This window comes from Eptatretus burgeri, chromosome 10, assembly GCF_056783735.1.
Source record: "Eptatretus burgeri isolate ZD-2024b chromosome 10, Ebu_testis_v1, whole genome shotgun sequence".
Classification (NCBI taxonomy): Eukaryota; Metazoa; Chordata; class Myxini; order Myxiniformes; family Myxinidae; genus Eptatretus; species Eptatretus burgeri.
Window position 1 is genome coordinate 35,761,789 of NC_140970.1, and position 15,038 is coordinate 35,776,826.

Genomic DNA, 15,038 nt, shown 5'->3' on the forward strand with positions numbered 1-15,038 from the left:
CCCTTAGTTTCACTTTTGCTTTGAAAACAGAAATGATCTGAATCGTGTTTTGCTTCTTTTGAAAAAATAATTTGTCTTGATTCTAATAATATGAGAATGATAAGAATCAGGAATTCCTTAATTTGAATGGTTCGTGGGTAGGGATAGTCAAAAATATACACAATATCTTACGGAGGTTTACCAAACCCAAAGAAAGTCGATTTTTTTGCCATAAATTTCCATTTTTAGCTCACCTGGACTTCTACTTTTGATTGGTATATCTACTGATAAGAGTCTACTTTTTATTGGGTCGAACAGAATAGAAATTGCAAGTTAATTTTGATACTGTAAGCAGAATTGTAATGAATCTTGTATATTAAAAACGTATGAAGCTGCATTTGTATTGTGTATAAAGCTTTCAAACGCATTGACTGTAGAGATGGCTTGACTTCACCCACAATTGTCAGGAAGAAATCATGTGTCTGCCATGTTGGTTTTCTGGTAAGCCTAAGATGTCTTTGGTAGTGTCATCTATGTATAATTCCAGAAATGTGTGTGTGTGTGTGTGTGTGTGTGTGTGTGTGTGTGTGTGTGTGTGTGTGTGTGTGTGTGTGTGTGTATGTGTATGTGTGTGTGTGTGTGTGTGTGTGTTTGTGTGTTTGTGTGTTTGTGTGTTTTTGTGTTTGTGTGTGTGTGTGTGTGTGTGTGTGTGTGTGTGTGTCTGTGTGTGTGTGTGTGTGTGTGTGTGTTTGTGTGTGTGTTTGTGTGTGTGTGTGTCCGCTGTTTCTCGACAACCACTGGTCCGATCTAATTGAAACTTGCCAGGTATATTGCTGGGGACCTGAGTATGTGCCTTTTCAAGGGTTGATATTAATCGCACAAGTGGTTCCCAAGTTACGGCCATTTATTTACCAAACCAATGACAGGACACGTTGCTGCGTAAGCGTGGCCGATGCGCCATTTAGTTACCAATGACAGGACACGTTGTTGCGTAGGCGTGGCTGTTGGGGAAGAGTCCTCAGCTGCGTTCCCCATTACGGGTTACAACGTACGGACTTCCGGATAGTGACGACTTACTGTATTCTAATAATTTCTCGATTTCTTATGCGCATTTATAGATAAACACAATGCCCCAATCCAGTCGTTGTTTAGGAGAGCGAAGGAACGGCCTGTGTGTTTGTTTGAGTTTTTTTTTTTTTGCACTTACGGCCACGCACGTACGGGCACGCGAGAGCGAAGGAACGGCCTGTGTGGTTGTTGTTTCTGGCACGCGGTTTGAAAGTTTTTTTTGTTTGTTTTTTTTGCACATACGGCCACGCAGTACGGCCATGCACGTACGGCCACGCAGGTATGGGCGCATACTAGTATTCACAATTTCAATTATCCAAGCTATATAACCACATTGTATTATGTATGTGCATCAGCAGTCGGCATATTTTTGCTTAATGTACATAAGCCGAGTTGTTTAGTTTTTTTTCGGGAGTGACGATGGCAGTGATATGGCCAATACACTGCCTAAATAAAGGGATGAGTAATCCTTACTATAATTCACAGGCCGGTGTGTGTGTGTGTGTGTGTGTGTGTGTGTGTGTGTGTGTGTGTGTGTGTGTGTGTGTGTGTGTGTGTGTGTGTGTGTGTGTGTGTGTGTGTGTGTGTGTGTTTGTCACGCTATTCCTCCCACTAGCCCGATTACATTCAGACCTGGTACATACGATCAGCAAGACAGCCAATTTGTCTATGGGGTGTTTTATATCTTTGCTGGTGGTCTTGGGGGTGGGAGGGAGAAGAGGCAAATTCTCCATGTAAATGTGTATCGTGTAGCACTGCCTCCAGGTGGGGGAGGGTATTACAAGCATCCACCATTTACAATACAGTGTTCCTGTCCACACGTTTTCCAGTGCAGTGAGGTGTTTTGAATTACAAGCAGAAGGTATGTTTTTGCTTCATACGCAATAGCCGGGTTGTGGGGTTTCTTTTCCTGAAGAAATTGAGGCAGCTGAGGCAGCTGTCAGTTGCCTATACACCGCCCAAATAAGGGTACGTGTCAGAAGAAAGTGTTGCATGCTTGGAACAAGATCGCCCGTCAGGTAGTTTGTACAATAAATTAAGGTATTTGTACATAATTTGCTTGAGTTCTCAAGGCTGAATAGTGCGAGTGTGTCATGTAGTGCTATTTGTGATGGCAGTGTCAATTACAAGTCATAATGTTATAAAATATGTCGATTCTCTGTATGAAAACCGTAGACGTTGTAAATTATCATGATCATTTGAGGTGTTTCCTTGATTTCTATGCACTCCTGCACCGCTGAACTGAATTAGCTTAAATTTGCAGCTTGTGCTTAGTGATGAAAGGGTAGAAAAGGGATATAAGTGGGAGTGGATGAAGGGATTGAGGGAAGTGTGTGATTGGTTTGAGTGGAAGCATGTGAAGGTGTAAAGAAGGCAGTGGAAAAAGGATAATAACCGAGTGGATGAACGTTTTGAGGGAAATGTGTGAAGGGGTCGAGGGGAATGGGAGAAGGGGTTGCCGAGTAGATAAATTAATGGGAGTAGGTTCGCATCATTGGCCGCAATGGGCCATCTAGTTCTTATTTATGCCTCCAAAGTTTTGTGGCGAAGCGTGAAGCAGTGAGATTGGAGACATCAATCATGAAGGAAAAAGAAAGGGACAGACCCCATCTTGTTGTTTATATGGATATAATATTGTTATGTTTGTGTGGAAGAGGATAGTCGTTAGATTAAGGCCTTAGATGCATGTAGCCACAGATATATGTATATTCATTTAGCCAGAGAAACTCTCCTATATTAGCATGTGCTTAAAGTAAGGTATCTTTGCCCATGAGGAGACTGGCATTGCCCGATTTAGAAATAGCTCGGTTAAAGTGTCTTGTCCATTTGTTCTCTTCCATGAACAGAGTACAGCTGGGCAAGGACAGGGACGACACAGCACATTCCCTTCACCAACAGGGAAAAGATTTCCTCTCCCCACAGCCACCATTGGCGCACTGCTTTGGCGCTGACAGCCATTGGTCCGTGCTGCTTCCGCATGCGCAGCCATTGGTCCGTGTCGCTTCGATGCAGAAGACAGCAATTGGTCTGTGCTGGTTTAGTGCAGAATACAGCTATTCGTCTGCAGCTTTGCATATACGGGAAGAATGTAATGATGCTCCCATATTTGAACTGGCCCCCAAACGTTTAGGACTTGGTTTAGTTTTCATCGACTTGGTTTTAATGAAAAACATTATGCATTTGCTGAGGAGGTTAACATCGTCTGATGGTCTTGAGGATGGTGTAGAGAAAGTACACTTACCTTTTAGCTGTCTTGTCTGGGTTCAAATCTCGATCTGATTATAAACCATTGGAATTGTGTTTTGCAGGAATGGCATTGAATCACAAAGTTTGCCATCCCTCGGATGGACGTTAAGCTGGCTGTCCACTCGACGAGCAGAAATATGACCGAGCATCCTGAAGCTCACCTGTATCAGGAGCAACAGTCACTCAAACCCCCCACAGAGCCCATTAGACCCTGATTTTTTTTTTTTAATGCGATGAACAAACTTTGGTACATTACGGGTGATGAAGGTTGTGGTCAAGTCTCATCGGAATTGTGTGTGTAGTTTCAGAGAAAAGAGGAAATCTGTATCTATTTGGGGGGGTCAAACCCCCCCCTCCCAATAGACCCCATTCTTGAGTGCAGATTTTGATGCAGTCGATGCACTTTGGTCTATCATGGGTGATGAATGCTGTGGTCAAGTTTCATCAAAATAATGTGTGCAGTTTCAGAGGAGAGAGAAAATACCTATTTGGGGGACTCAAACACCCCACCCCCATAGACGCCCCCTTAATGAGCGCAGATTTTGATGTAGTCAATAAACCTTCAATTGGTATGAGATATGAAGCTTGTAGCCAAGTTTCATCAAAATCGTGAGTTTGGTTCAAGTGAAAACTGAAGTGTTTCCATAATCACTGACTGACACACCTACAGACACTGCTCGTTTGCATAAGTTCACCGGACTAAATTTCAGGTAAGCTAATAATTGGTGGGTGTTCATAATGCCACTGTCTTTTGCAAAGAATAGGCCAGGTATTGCCAGCACCCTGAAAAACTTACAAATTTGTAAACATCAACTCCAGTCAAACATTATGCTTTGCCAGCCTCTTCGTGAAAGACTTAAAAGGTGAAAAACCTTTCCTTGGCCAACCCCACAAGAAGGTGGGAATAATCGGGGCCATTAATGTATTGTTGCGGTTCTGGAAACCGCATCCCTCCAAGGCAATGGCATCCATCATACAGTGGTCCCCAGACAGTTATTGCATCAATATACGTACAGTTAGACCTTTTCCTCATGTCTAATGGGTCAAACGGGATGAAGTGCGTTGTGGGGCTCTCATAGTTAGGTCTGGTTATATCTCTATCTTCATTCGAACTCTTTTCCTCTTATTCCTGAAATAAATCAAAGCATGCACTGCACTCAGACAGACGCCTATAAAAACTGCAGCCACACCATTCACTATTGGAATGCGTCTTCACGGAGGCCGACAGTAGAAGCAAACAATAAGCAACTTCCACCACCAGACTGCACGGGATGCGTGAATCACAGCGATAAAATCCACCCACTGTTCAGTACACATACAGCGCGTTCTTTTCAACCCATTTCTGCATCTAATAATTATATCCAATCCTTTCCTTCAATCCATGACAGATCAGGGCCGCACCGCACACACCACCGCCTGAAGGATCACCACATGCACAATGGCGGATCTGCGCACAGCCCCGTGATAATTTGCAGTCGTACAGTATGAGGCACGAATAGCACACATATTCATTCGAGTCTGCGTGCTGATTACAATGGCATCTTACCATCACATTGTGTGGGACGCGCATGGCGCACATCTTTGTTCTGGTCTGTGCACTGGTTCACGACGGTGTCTTACCATTGATTCTTGCTCGCCACCGCGGCCACCATTGTCTCCTGCAGATGGCAGAGATCCTCCCGCACCTCCGCCTCGATGACGCAAGTGCATTGATCGGTGCCAACCGCAGCGCGCCAGGGGTACCAGAGCAGGCATGCGGGACCGTCGTGGCCCTCTGACGGTCGCCGGGGCATGGCCCGGGAGTTTGATGCAAGGCAATTCATATTGCGGTGTTCGGAGCGAGACGATTCCGCAGCTCTGACATGTCTTGCCGGATGTAAAGTAAGGCCGCTTCGGGCCATAATTGTCGGATCATGTGGTGGCCTGAGCCCAATGGGAGCACCCAATTCGGGTAACGATGCATTGCTTTGGGAGGTGCCCCACCCTGCACCGCAGGGTCAATAAAGGACGGATTGCGAAGCCGTCCAGAGAGTCAGAGTCGTTGTCGTCAGAGTCGTCGTGGTCATTCTTATCTTCCTTGCTGGCTTTGGATTAGTCTCTGCGTGGGCCTGCTGCATGCTGTCTTCTCCTCCACTCACTCGCTGATGGGTCCACCCACCCACCTGATCATGTCCGCCACTCCTCCAACTCGCTCTGGACTCCGTCTTCTCCACCCACTCACCGCTGGCTACACCCACTCACCAGTGGCTCCACCCAAAGTCCCTCACTCACACCTGATGGTCGCACCCATTCTCTGCACTGCAGCCAAGCAGAAGATGATGCATCAACTATCAAGAAGGGATCATTCAGCGGAACATCCCCCCAAAACGAACTGGGTGGCGCGGTACGTCAGTCGTGCAAGGTATTACGAGGCCGTTAGCCTCATCTCTTCTTCTTTTTGCTCATTATCTCTTCTTCATCGGGTTTTGTGTGTGTGTATGCGTGTGTGTGTGTGTGTGTGTGTGTGTGTGTGTGTGTGTGTGTGTGTGTGTGTGTGTGTGTGTGTGTGTGTGTGTGTGTGTGTGTGTGTGTGATGGCGCCTGTCCTTGCTTAAGTTAAGATTGCAGAAGATATATTGGTATAGGTCTGCTCTGTGTCTACTTTTGTAAGTTGCTTGTCACACTACACTTTTCTTTTTGTCTCTACTTACACACACCAATAAACTACATTCACTGTGCCACATGCTTTTCTCACCTGCCTGTTAATAAATGATTGTATAAAAATGTTCCCAACTCGTTTTTGTCTTTTCTTTCATTGATCCAGCATAGTCCATATCCTCGCCGAGCCGGGACTTTATTCCCAATGATCTGTTCTTTCAGCCGGTACGCCCTTGGCAGTGTCGCTCGGCTGCATCTGAGCCGGTAAGGTGACCCCGTTCGGACAAGGCATACTGAGGGCATGTACCCCGGTAATTAGGTCAAGCGATTATTTTTAGGTAACCGGATAAACTGTAGCCGGAGGACCCAAAGTCATGTGGTTGAGTTATTGGCGTTCACCGTCGGTTAGCGACCCGCCGTGTCACGGAGTTATTCGTGTGCGACGGCCTGTGATTCCGGGGAGTCTGGTGAGAACCTGACATAGCTTCCCCCCCCCTCCCCCAGTGGTCTTCTCACACAGACCCCTGACCACAACAGTATTATTACTAATAGTGAGGAGGTCAACATAGCCATGCTCCCTCTGTTGTGAACCCCTCAAAAGAAAAGCTTCTGTGCCCATAACAAAGGGGAAGGATCAAGTAGCAACATTTTAGCAAAATTAATAAAAAGGAACTGCAAAAAAAAAATTTTTAAGGTTTTGCCCACCACAGCTTCTTCAATGTGTCGGTCTGATAAGGTTGGTTTCTGATATAAGAAACAAATTTTTGAAAGTCTCCGTTTGTGTATTTCAACACAATGTCACAGACACCAGATATCTGTACTTCTTCAATGCGTTGCTGCAGTGCTTCCAAAAACCTGTTTGGTTTGGAACAAGAAACATTTCAATCATAAGGTTGCAATTTTTAAATATCATTAGATAAAACAAAGAATATTCTCACAGCTGTGCAGACCATTATGCAATATACCAGAAAATTGGGGTTTCAAAAGTCCTTCTAAGCAGATATGTCGTGCACGCTATTTGTGCTTGCATAACAGAAACTACCATTCCTACATTTGAAATTTTGTGCAGCTACTACTCATCTTAACACAATAACCATATTCAACATTTTTCAGCAAAATGTATGGTAACCCAGGATACACAACGGACAGCATCAAAATGATCGAAGCACTTCTGCCAGGATCACTGACCATTGCTCGTTTCAGAATGCAACTCACATTGTCCATTACAACGGCACATGCTCCATATTCATTGATGGTTGAAAGACATCATCTTGTCGTATAAAGGTGGTAATACACTTGAGATGTGTATCGTTGCAATTGTGGCAGCAGCAGTTTCTTTTTGTGGTTCTTTTCAGAAGTTCACATCATGAAAGAATTATATGGTAAATCTGGGAGAATTCTGTTTGCATTGCTTTGCGACAATTCTGGAACGAAAATCTCTGGATTAAATATTCTCTAACAGTTTACTTCCTCGTGGGCAATTTTCCCGAGCTTTGCCCTGGCCCATGAAGGAACTACACTAGCTTTGAGATGAAAACAATGTCATGCATATGTACGGATAATTTGGTCATTTATTTATTACGTATATTAGCATGACATATTATTTGATCCCCTCGACTTACGTCACCATCACAATCGCCCCCCTCCCCCCAGGGCCCCACCACAGCCACCATTCTCCTGCTCACCTGAATGCTCTATACAAGTTCTGTTCTTTTCCTCCCCCTATGGGTATATATGAGGTCCTCTGCATACGTTGAAGAAAACTGGCCTGGATGGTTTGACTATTACTCGAGCATCTCACTCTGTTTAATTATATGTGTACTAATTTAGCCAAATATATAAAGGTGATCCCCCCTCCCCAAACTTGAAGTACTAGATCTGTCCATGAATATGTAGTCAGATTTTGGATTCAGAAAAATGCATCAAAGCTTTAGTCACATTTACTTCCTCTTTTTCATCTTCTTTCTTCAACAGCCACAATTATTCCCCCATTCTTGTGGGGTTGGCTAGGGGAAGTTTTTGGCCCAAGTCTTTTATGAACTGGCTGGCCAGGCCAGACGTTCGGACGAAGTTGTGAGGGTAGGAACTTGGCACTTGGCCAGGGTGCCAGTGATAGCTTGCCTACTCTTCGCGAAAACACCGTGGGATCTTTAATGTCCACCAACTAATGCCGGCAGACGAGACACCAGTTTAACTACAATCCGAGGGATGGCACAACCAATGATGCATCATCCTGCCTATGAAACACCGAGATGACAGTTTATAGCTGGGTTTGAATTCAAACTAAGGCTAAATAGCGAATAGGTGAGTGTGCATTCTCTAGTCCATCCCACCAGCCTCCATAATTAAGCAATGATAATAGCTAATGAAAACCTGTTTCAAAATGCCATAAATAAGTGTTAGGTTAATTGTAAAAAGTGAATTTTACACATTGGCAAAAATAATGAACTCTTCAATCGCTTGTCGAAATATGCATTAAACAATATACCTCACAAACACAATCTCTACCAAATAGACCCTTCCTAAAGATTACGTAATTGGGATAGTAATTAAATCATAGGGTTGTGGTTATACCCCAAATGGTTGAGATTCTGAATTACAACATGGTGATTCCAGGTCCAAATCCTGACCAGATGTTAATGACATGGGGTACTATATGACACCACAATAAGTGTGGTAAAACTTCTCGAGCAAGTTGCAACAATGCTCTTTCGGAATGGGCACATCAGATTTTTGGCTAAAGTTTAACAAGTTTGAACTTTAAAAAGGCAGGCTGGCTTCCAGCCTTCAAAAATCATGGGAACTCCACACAAGGGTTGTTCCAACAAAAACAAAGCATCAATTCGCCAGAGTTGGAATGAAGTGTGCAAATGGCATGGCGAGGATGAAACCTTCATTAAAAAAAATTAGTGAAGATACAGTCAGGGTACTTAAAAACTGTAAAAAAGCACACTTTGTATCATTATTTATTTACAGGGTTAGTTTTTGTATCAGCAGCCATACCCAAAATTCGTAAAGCTACCAAGTACCTCTGTTATCCTCTGTTGGCATAGAGGCCATCTATTTATTACATACGGGGAAGGTTGAGGAGTGACTCAATTGTGCCTCGGACTTCTGCAAGACTCTACCAAAGTTGTGAACAACTGTAATATGTTCAGAAGCCTTATTGGTCAATTGCAGATTGACTGATTGTGAGATCATAAGAACTTTAGGGACTGCAGCTCTTCAAGAGGTTGTTTGCCAAGAGCATGGGAGGACAATGCATGACTTCGCTGTGTTGAAAGTCATGTTGCAGAAGATTGATCACTTTCCAGCATTTCTTTTGGAGAGGAGATTGGAACCATACTCTGTGCAGAGCGTTGGTGCTGCTTAAGCAGTCTCCTAGGCTATTGGGCACAATCCTGGACGGGTTGCCACTCCGACACAGTATACCAGCATGCTGGCACTCATTTTGCCGACGTCGGAAGGATGACAGGCCGAGTTAACCCCACCTGGTATTAATTCAACAGCTGAGTGGGATTTGAACTCAGGACCCTAAGATACAAAGCCCTCCACCCTAACCATTAAGCCAACACCAGGCATAATTTCCTTTAACTGTACAGGAAAGGATGGAATAATCTGCAAAGTAGAACAGAGCATTGTCCCAGAAGGCATAAAGACCAGGACCAAGAATGCTGCCTTGAGGCCTGCTCACCTCCAAGGTGCATCAAAAGAAACGCTATTGACATTGTGGCATGCTTCTTGTGCGTGCATTAAGAAATACACCAACCAAGTAAATATTTTGTGAAAAGGATCCAGGACAGTAATCTACATTAGGGTCTGACATGAATAAAGATCACCAGCTTATATTTCATTCACTACAGAAATCCTCACATGAGTTTCTCAAACCTCTCATAAAACAATATGAATAAGTCAAAGCTGAAGGAGGAAGAAAAAAACAAAAACCAATACCTTGTACTTGCATCAAATACGTCACCAAGGTTGGAGAAAAGAAACCGTTTATCATGTGGGGTTATTGCGTGACCAAGCTCCTCAGAGTTCACAAAATGGTGAATAACAAATTTCACTTTGCTGTGGAATTGCCTTTCAGTTGTGTACAACTCGTACATCACCTGAACACACAAACATTGACAACAAAGTGAGACTACAGTAAACCATTAAATACCACGAGGGTTAGCTTCCTGGAAAATGCCATGATAGTTAAAACCGCGATCTTGGAAACCAAGGGCCAATGGGAAAAAGGGGGTTCAGTTCCTGGGCATATAAAAATATTGAGAATGATCGGCAGCAGCCAGAAATAAACAAATTACAATTGAAATAACAATGTAAAAAATATATATATATATATATATATATATATATATATATATATATATATATATATATATATATATATATATATATATATATATATATGAAGCATGTTAACATTGAAATAAACATGAAAATAAAATAAGATATAGTGTAAATTAAACAAAAACACAAAAATTTTACCTTTAAGTTATTACAACACAGCGGAGTGGGTGAGGGCAAGGACATGTCATACTTGTACTGTACTTTGCCATAAACAGAAAACATAAGACTGAGCTCAGGCTGATGATGCTGCTGTTGAGAGTACAGCAGGGGAAGGGGAAGTGGGATTCCTTCCACCTTACCTTGAACCAGAGCAGATCTTTCCTGCTTGGAGAGGAAGGTATGATATGGCATCCTCTTCCAGAATAATCCTGTCTCGTCAGCATTAAAAACCTGCTCCAGCAGCATAAATCCCTTCGCCTCGATTAGTTCCATGAACTGCCGTGGGTAGATTTTGTAGCATCATTGTCGGCTGATGCTGCTTCCCCGGCTAATTTGACATTATGGAGGCCGAATACTCTTTTGAATTTCTCAAAGAACCACAGCCATTACAATGCTAAACTGGTGATTATTTGGTCGAAACACTGGTGAGGTGACGTGGCTTGAGCATGTGTGTTTGAGAATGAAGCATGAGAATGGGGGTTCAAGTCCAGGTGTCGGAAAATAAGGGTTTGAGAATGACATTCGAATAGGAGTTGGAAAATGAAGGTATGGGAATGAGGAAGAGAACAATGGGGAAGTTTCTATCTACAATGGTTAACCCCATAATGTTGGCCCACAGATGCTGCATTTTCACCTATAGCTAACTGATCTAACAACTTGATCTTTTTGCCCAACATCATAAGCTTTCTTTGCCTTTTGGCACAACCAACTTTGTTCATTGCTTTACATTTGGGCACAATTATAAGCTGTGCACGAGAAACAGCACAAGGGTCATAATGGGAGATAATCATACATGCACAGGATGCCAACAATGACTCAATGCAACTCAAAAACCGCAATTGGTCAAAATGAAATCCTTCAATAATGACATCAAACCCACGGTTGGTCAAAACCCACGATATTTGAGGGTGGATTGTATTCTAGATATAATGATTAATCACTTTTGCATTTTGAGAGAAAATGATGCATGATCCTTCAGCATTCAACTTCAAAACCAATACCCTCACATTTTTTTCTGCATTAAAAAGGTATTACAGGATCTAAGGTTCATGGAGGAGTGCTTATATTGTACAAATCAGGCACACGCATACAGATAGAGACATGAGACAACATCGACTTGACCAGGCTTCTCTCTCTACAGTCAGTGGTGCAATAAATGAGAAATGTTTCCCCATCCTCCCCCCCCCACCCCTTGATCTCCCAATGTGATGCCAACCAATGCTCTATCCTCTAAGTGCTTAACGTCAAGCACGGAAGCACCATTTCTAAAGTCTTTCATATGACTCTGAAGGGGTCGGAATCGAACTGCTGATCTCCCAGACTCAGAGAGAATGCTCTAACCTCAATGGCACACAATATGGTTTTTAACCTCAATTAATCTCTGTTTGGCTCTTTGTGCTTTTGTCATTTCTTAGCGAAGAATCAATGTTGGAATTTATCCGACACATTTATTAAGTAATGTGGCTGGCAATATAAAGAGGACCACACAACATGTAGTACTAGTTATTGATTCACCGTGTAACTTACCTCTTGCTTTTTTATCTCCTTCTCACTCAGGATGTCCAGTAAACCACTGTTTTGTACACGTGGAAGCTTTGACCACAAACAATTCCACATCTCTTCGACCATTGGAACAGGAACAGGAACAGGAACAGGAAAAACTTCAATGAAGACGTTTCCCTCATCTTTCTCATGCACATCTTCATTACATTCTTCCTGCTCCTGTTTCAGGTTCATTGGCACCTCAAGCAAATCCTGATTTTTCTTCAAATCTGCCAAAAATATAGCCAAGATGAGGTACAGTATCATAGTAAGCCAGTGATAGTTGTGAGAAGTTTCTCTTTTTCATACATATAAAATCAAGCAAAAGTTTAAACAGCAAGTCTCCAGCAACCAGCGCACCAGTGTTATAAAATTAGTTGGAAGTGAAGTGCAAATGAGCGGGAGTCAAAATATTATTTTCCTTCTGAAAACTTCCAGAGCAATGGCATTAGGAAACTGAAACTTCTCGAAAAAATGTGTCCAACTGGCTGGCAAAAATGGAGGAACATCTGCATAGAGTTTTGCAAGTGCAGAACCAATCATTCACGACTGTGATAACAAATCACTTTGACATGAACAAATCACGTTGTTGGTGGACTGTTTTCGGGCGTTAAAGAACCGAAAACGATCATTGTTGTATTTATGTACACAATAATTAAATGTTAATCTGTTTTTTGGGGGACGAATGCTCAGTGGCATTGTGGATACAGCATCCAATCTGAATCTGAGAGGTCGGCAGTTCGATTCCGACCCTGGCTGAGTCACACTGAACTATAAAATTGGTGCAAGCTGCTTTTTCGCTTGAAAAACATTTGGAGTATAGACATATGTCCCATAGTGGTGGAGGGCAGTGAAGCCTGGAGGAGTGGGGGGGGGCATTTAGATATTGCATTAATTGTTGCACTTACTGCCAATAGAAAGGCAACATCTATCCATGGTGTTGAAGGTACCCAGAGTGTATTCAAAAGTGTCATCACTTCCCCAAGGTCAATGGTTGTGTTTGTCTGTAGTCAAGTGCAGTATTGCCCGTGTCACTACGTGTATGATCGTGTGCGTGTGTGTGTGTGTGTGTGTGTGTGTGTGTGTGTGTGTGTGTGTGTGTGTGTGTGTGTCTGTCCAAGTTGCTGATATTGTTGCGAATCTGGAATCCATGAGCACTCAACATTCAGGTCCCCATAACTCAGTTATTTCGATAAGTAAATGTGGATAGATAGCTCCCTTTCCCCTATGTCTAATGGGAATTAAATGTTCATGCGCTGCAGAGTTATTTTGATAGTCAGGGTTTTCTTTTACATTTTTATATCAACAACAACAACAACAACAACTTTTTAACGATGACACCTGCCTTCGCTTCCTTCCACCATCCTCCACCGGCACCATTGCACACGTGCGTGTCAGCACGTACGTGGGCGGAGTCCAATGTGCAGGCGAGGTTTCTTTGGGCATTGGCGTGTTGGACTTCGCTCCAAATACGGGCATGGCGCCCCTCTCAGCCAATCGGAGGGGAGCGAGCACGTCCGCCGCCTCTCAGCCAATGTGAAGACAGCGCAACATATTGCTATTAGACTTCCTGGTCGAGGGGCGGAGCCATGAGCACCTCCCCCTGACCAATCTCGGATGGCCGAGAGATCACCCGACACGCCTGTCCAATGAGGTCGGAATGACGCGGGACGGATCCCTCCCACCTGTGAAGAGGGAGGGATAATTGTGTGGGGGCGATCGGGTGAGTCAGTCGGTCTTCCTGCCTGCGAGCCAGTGGCTTCCCGCCATGTGGATCGCCTGCCTATGAGCCGGAGGAGGATCGCTTGCTTTGCCTGCCTCGTCGCCTGTCTGCCGGAGGAGCGTGCCAGCGCCCGACGCTACCCTTCGTACCTGGTGCTTGGAGCGGCATCGAGTTGCGGGTTCGAGTCCTGCCGATCCAGGACATCGAAGACCGCACGAGGCGGGAAGGTCCGAGATAGCTCTGGTTTCCAGCTCAGCTTCCCTCGAGCTGGGAAGCTTCAATAAAGGCCGTGGCCATCATTTCTTCTGGGTGTGTGTGTGTGTGTGTGTGTGTGTGTGTGTGTGTGTGTGTGTGTGTGTGTGTGTGTGTGTGTGTGTGTGTGTGTCCTGGGGCCCTGTCTATAAGTAGAATTGTTAAGTGCTTTTGCTTGTACATTGACTGCATTTCTTATAGTTGGATAACTCTGCTCTTTGTGTGTGTCCCCCCCCCCCATTATAATTGGTTTAGCATGGTGCATGTTTAGAAATTTGGAAGCGGCAAATTGTGCATTTGGACTGACGGACCTCGCTAACTATCCGCTCAGGTTACGCACGGTTCAAGCACGCTAACGGCTCGTGCCGCTCGAGCTCCGCCGAGGGTGAATTTCCCCGGTACTTTGGACGACGTGAGTATTTAGGTAAATTTAAATTAGCAATCGACCTTATCCCACACGGTCGACCTATTGGTGATCTTCGGTCCGATAAGGGACCCGTTGGCTCCGGAGTTATCTGGGGTGATGACCTATAAATTCCGGGTGTTCGGTGAAGCCGACTCTACTGCTCCATCCAGCGGTCTTGCTCGCCGCCGACACCCGGCTCCACAACAATATTCGCTTCTATCTCCACACGTGTGTGGAGGGGGTTTCAGGAGGTAGAATGGAGACTGAGCAGGTCTCAGATTATCTACCTCTATGCCTCATAAGACACGCTACTGACATAGCGCGATGCTGCTTGTGGATGCATTCAGAAATACACCAACCAAGTTAATGGTCAATATGAGCGCCAATTCGAGTTACCCAATTTGAGTGCAAGAGTGGGTTAGTGTGAGAGTGCCAGAGTGGGTGAGTGCATAAGTGGGAGAGTGCCAGATGACAAGAGTGAGTGAGTGTGAGAGAGCCAGAGTATAGGCATGGGTGAGTGCGAGAGTGGGCGAGTGCCAGAGTGGCTGAGTGCCAGAGTGGGCGAGTGCCAGAGTGGGCGAGTGCCAGAGCTGTTGAATGGGCATGAGTGACAGTGCGATTGAGTGGGTGTAAATGTGCATGGCATAGTGCACACCTCAGAGTGGGTGTG

The 15,038-nt window shown here is 44.3% G+C and overlaps 1 protein-coding gene across 4 annotated transcripts in view; it reads right to left on the reverse strand.

Moving 5' to 3' along the window:
* LOC147018313 (uncharacterized) overlaps nucleotides 1–15,038 on the reverse strand; it is a 138,862-nt gene that overhangs the window by 24,409 nt on the left and 99,415 nt on the right. For all 4 annotated transcript variants that reach the window (XM_085897855.1, XM_085897856.1, XM_085897853.1 and 1 more), the window contains 3 exons: nucleotides 11,973–12,217; nucleotides 9,882–10,042; nucleotides 6,636–6,785 (listed from right to left, as the gene is read on the reverse strand). In XM_085897855.1, coding sequence (XP_085753981.1) covers nucleotides 6,636–6,785; nucleotides 9,882–10,042; nucleotides 11,973–12,217 — 556 coding nt within the window. The remainder of the gene's footprint in view (nucleotides 1–6,635; nucleotides 6,786–9,881; nucleotides 10,043–11,972; nucleotides 12,218–15,038) is intronic.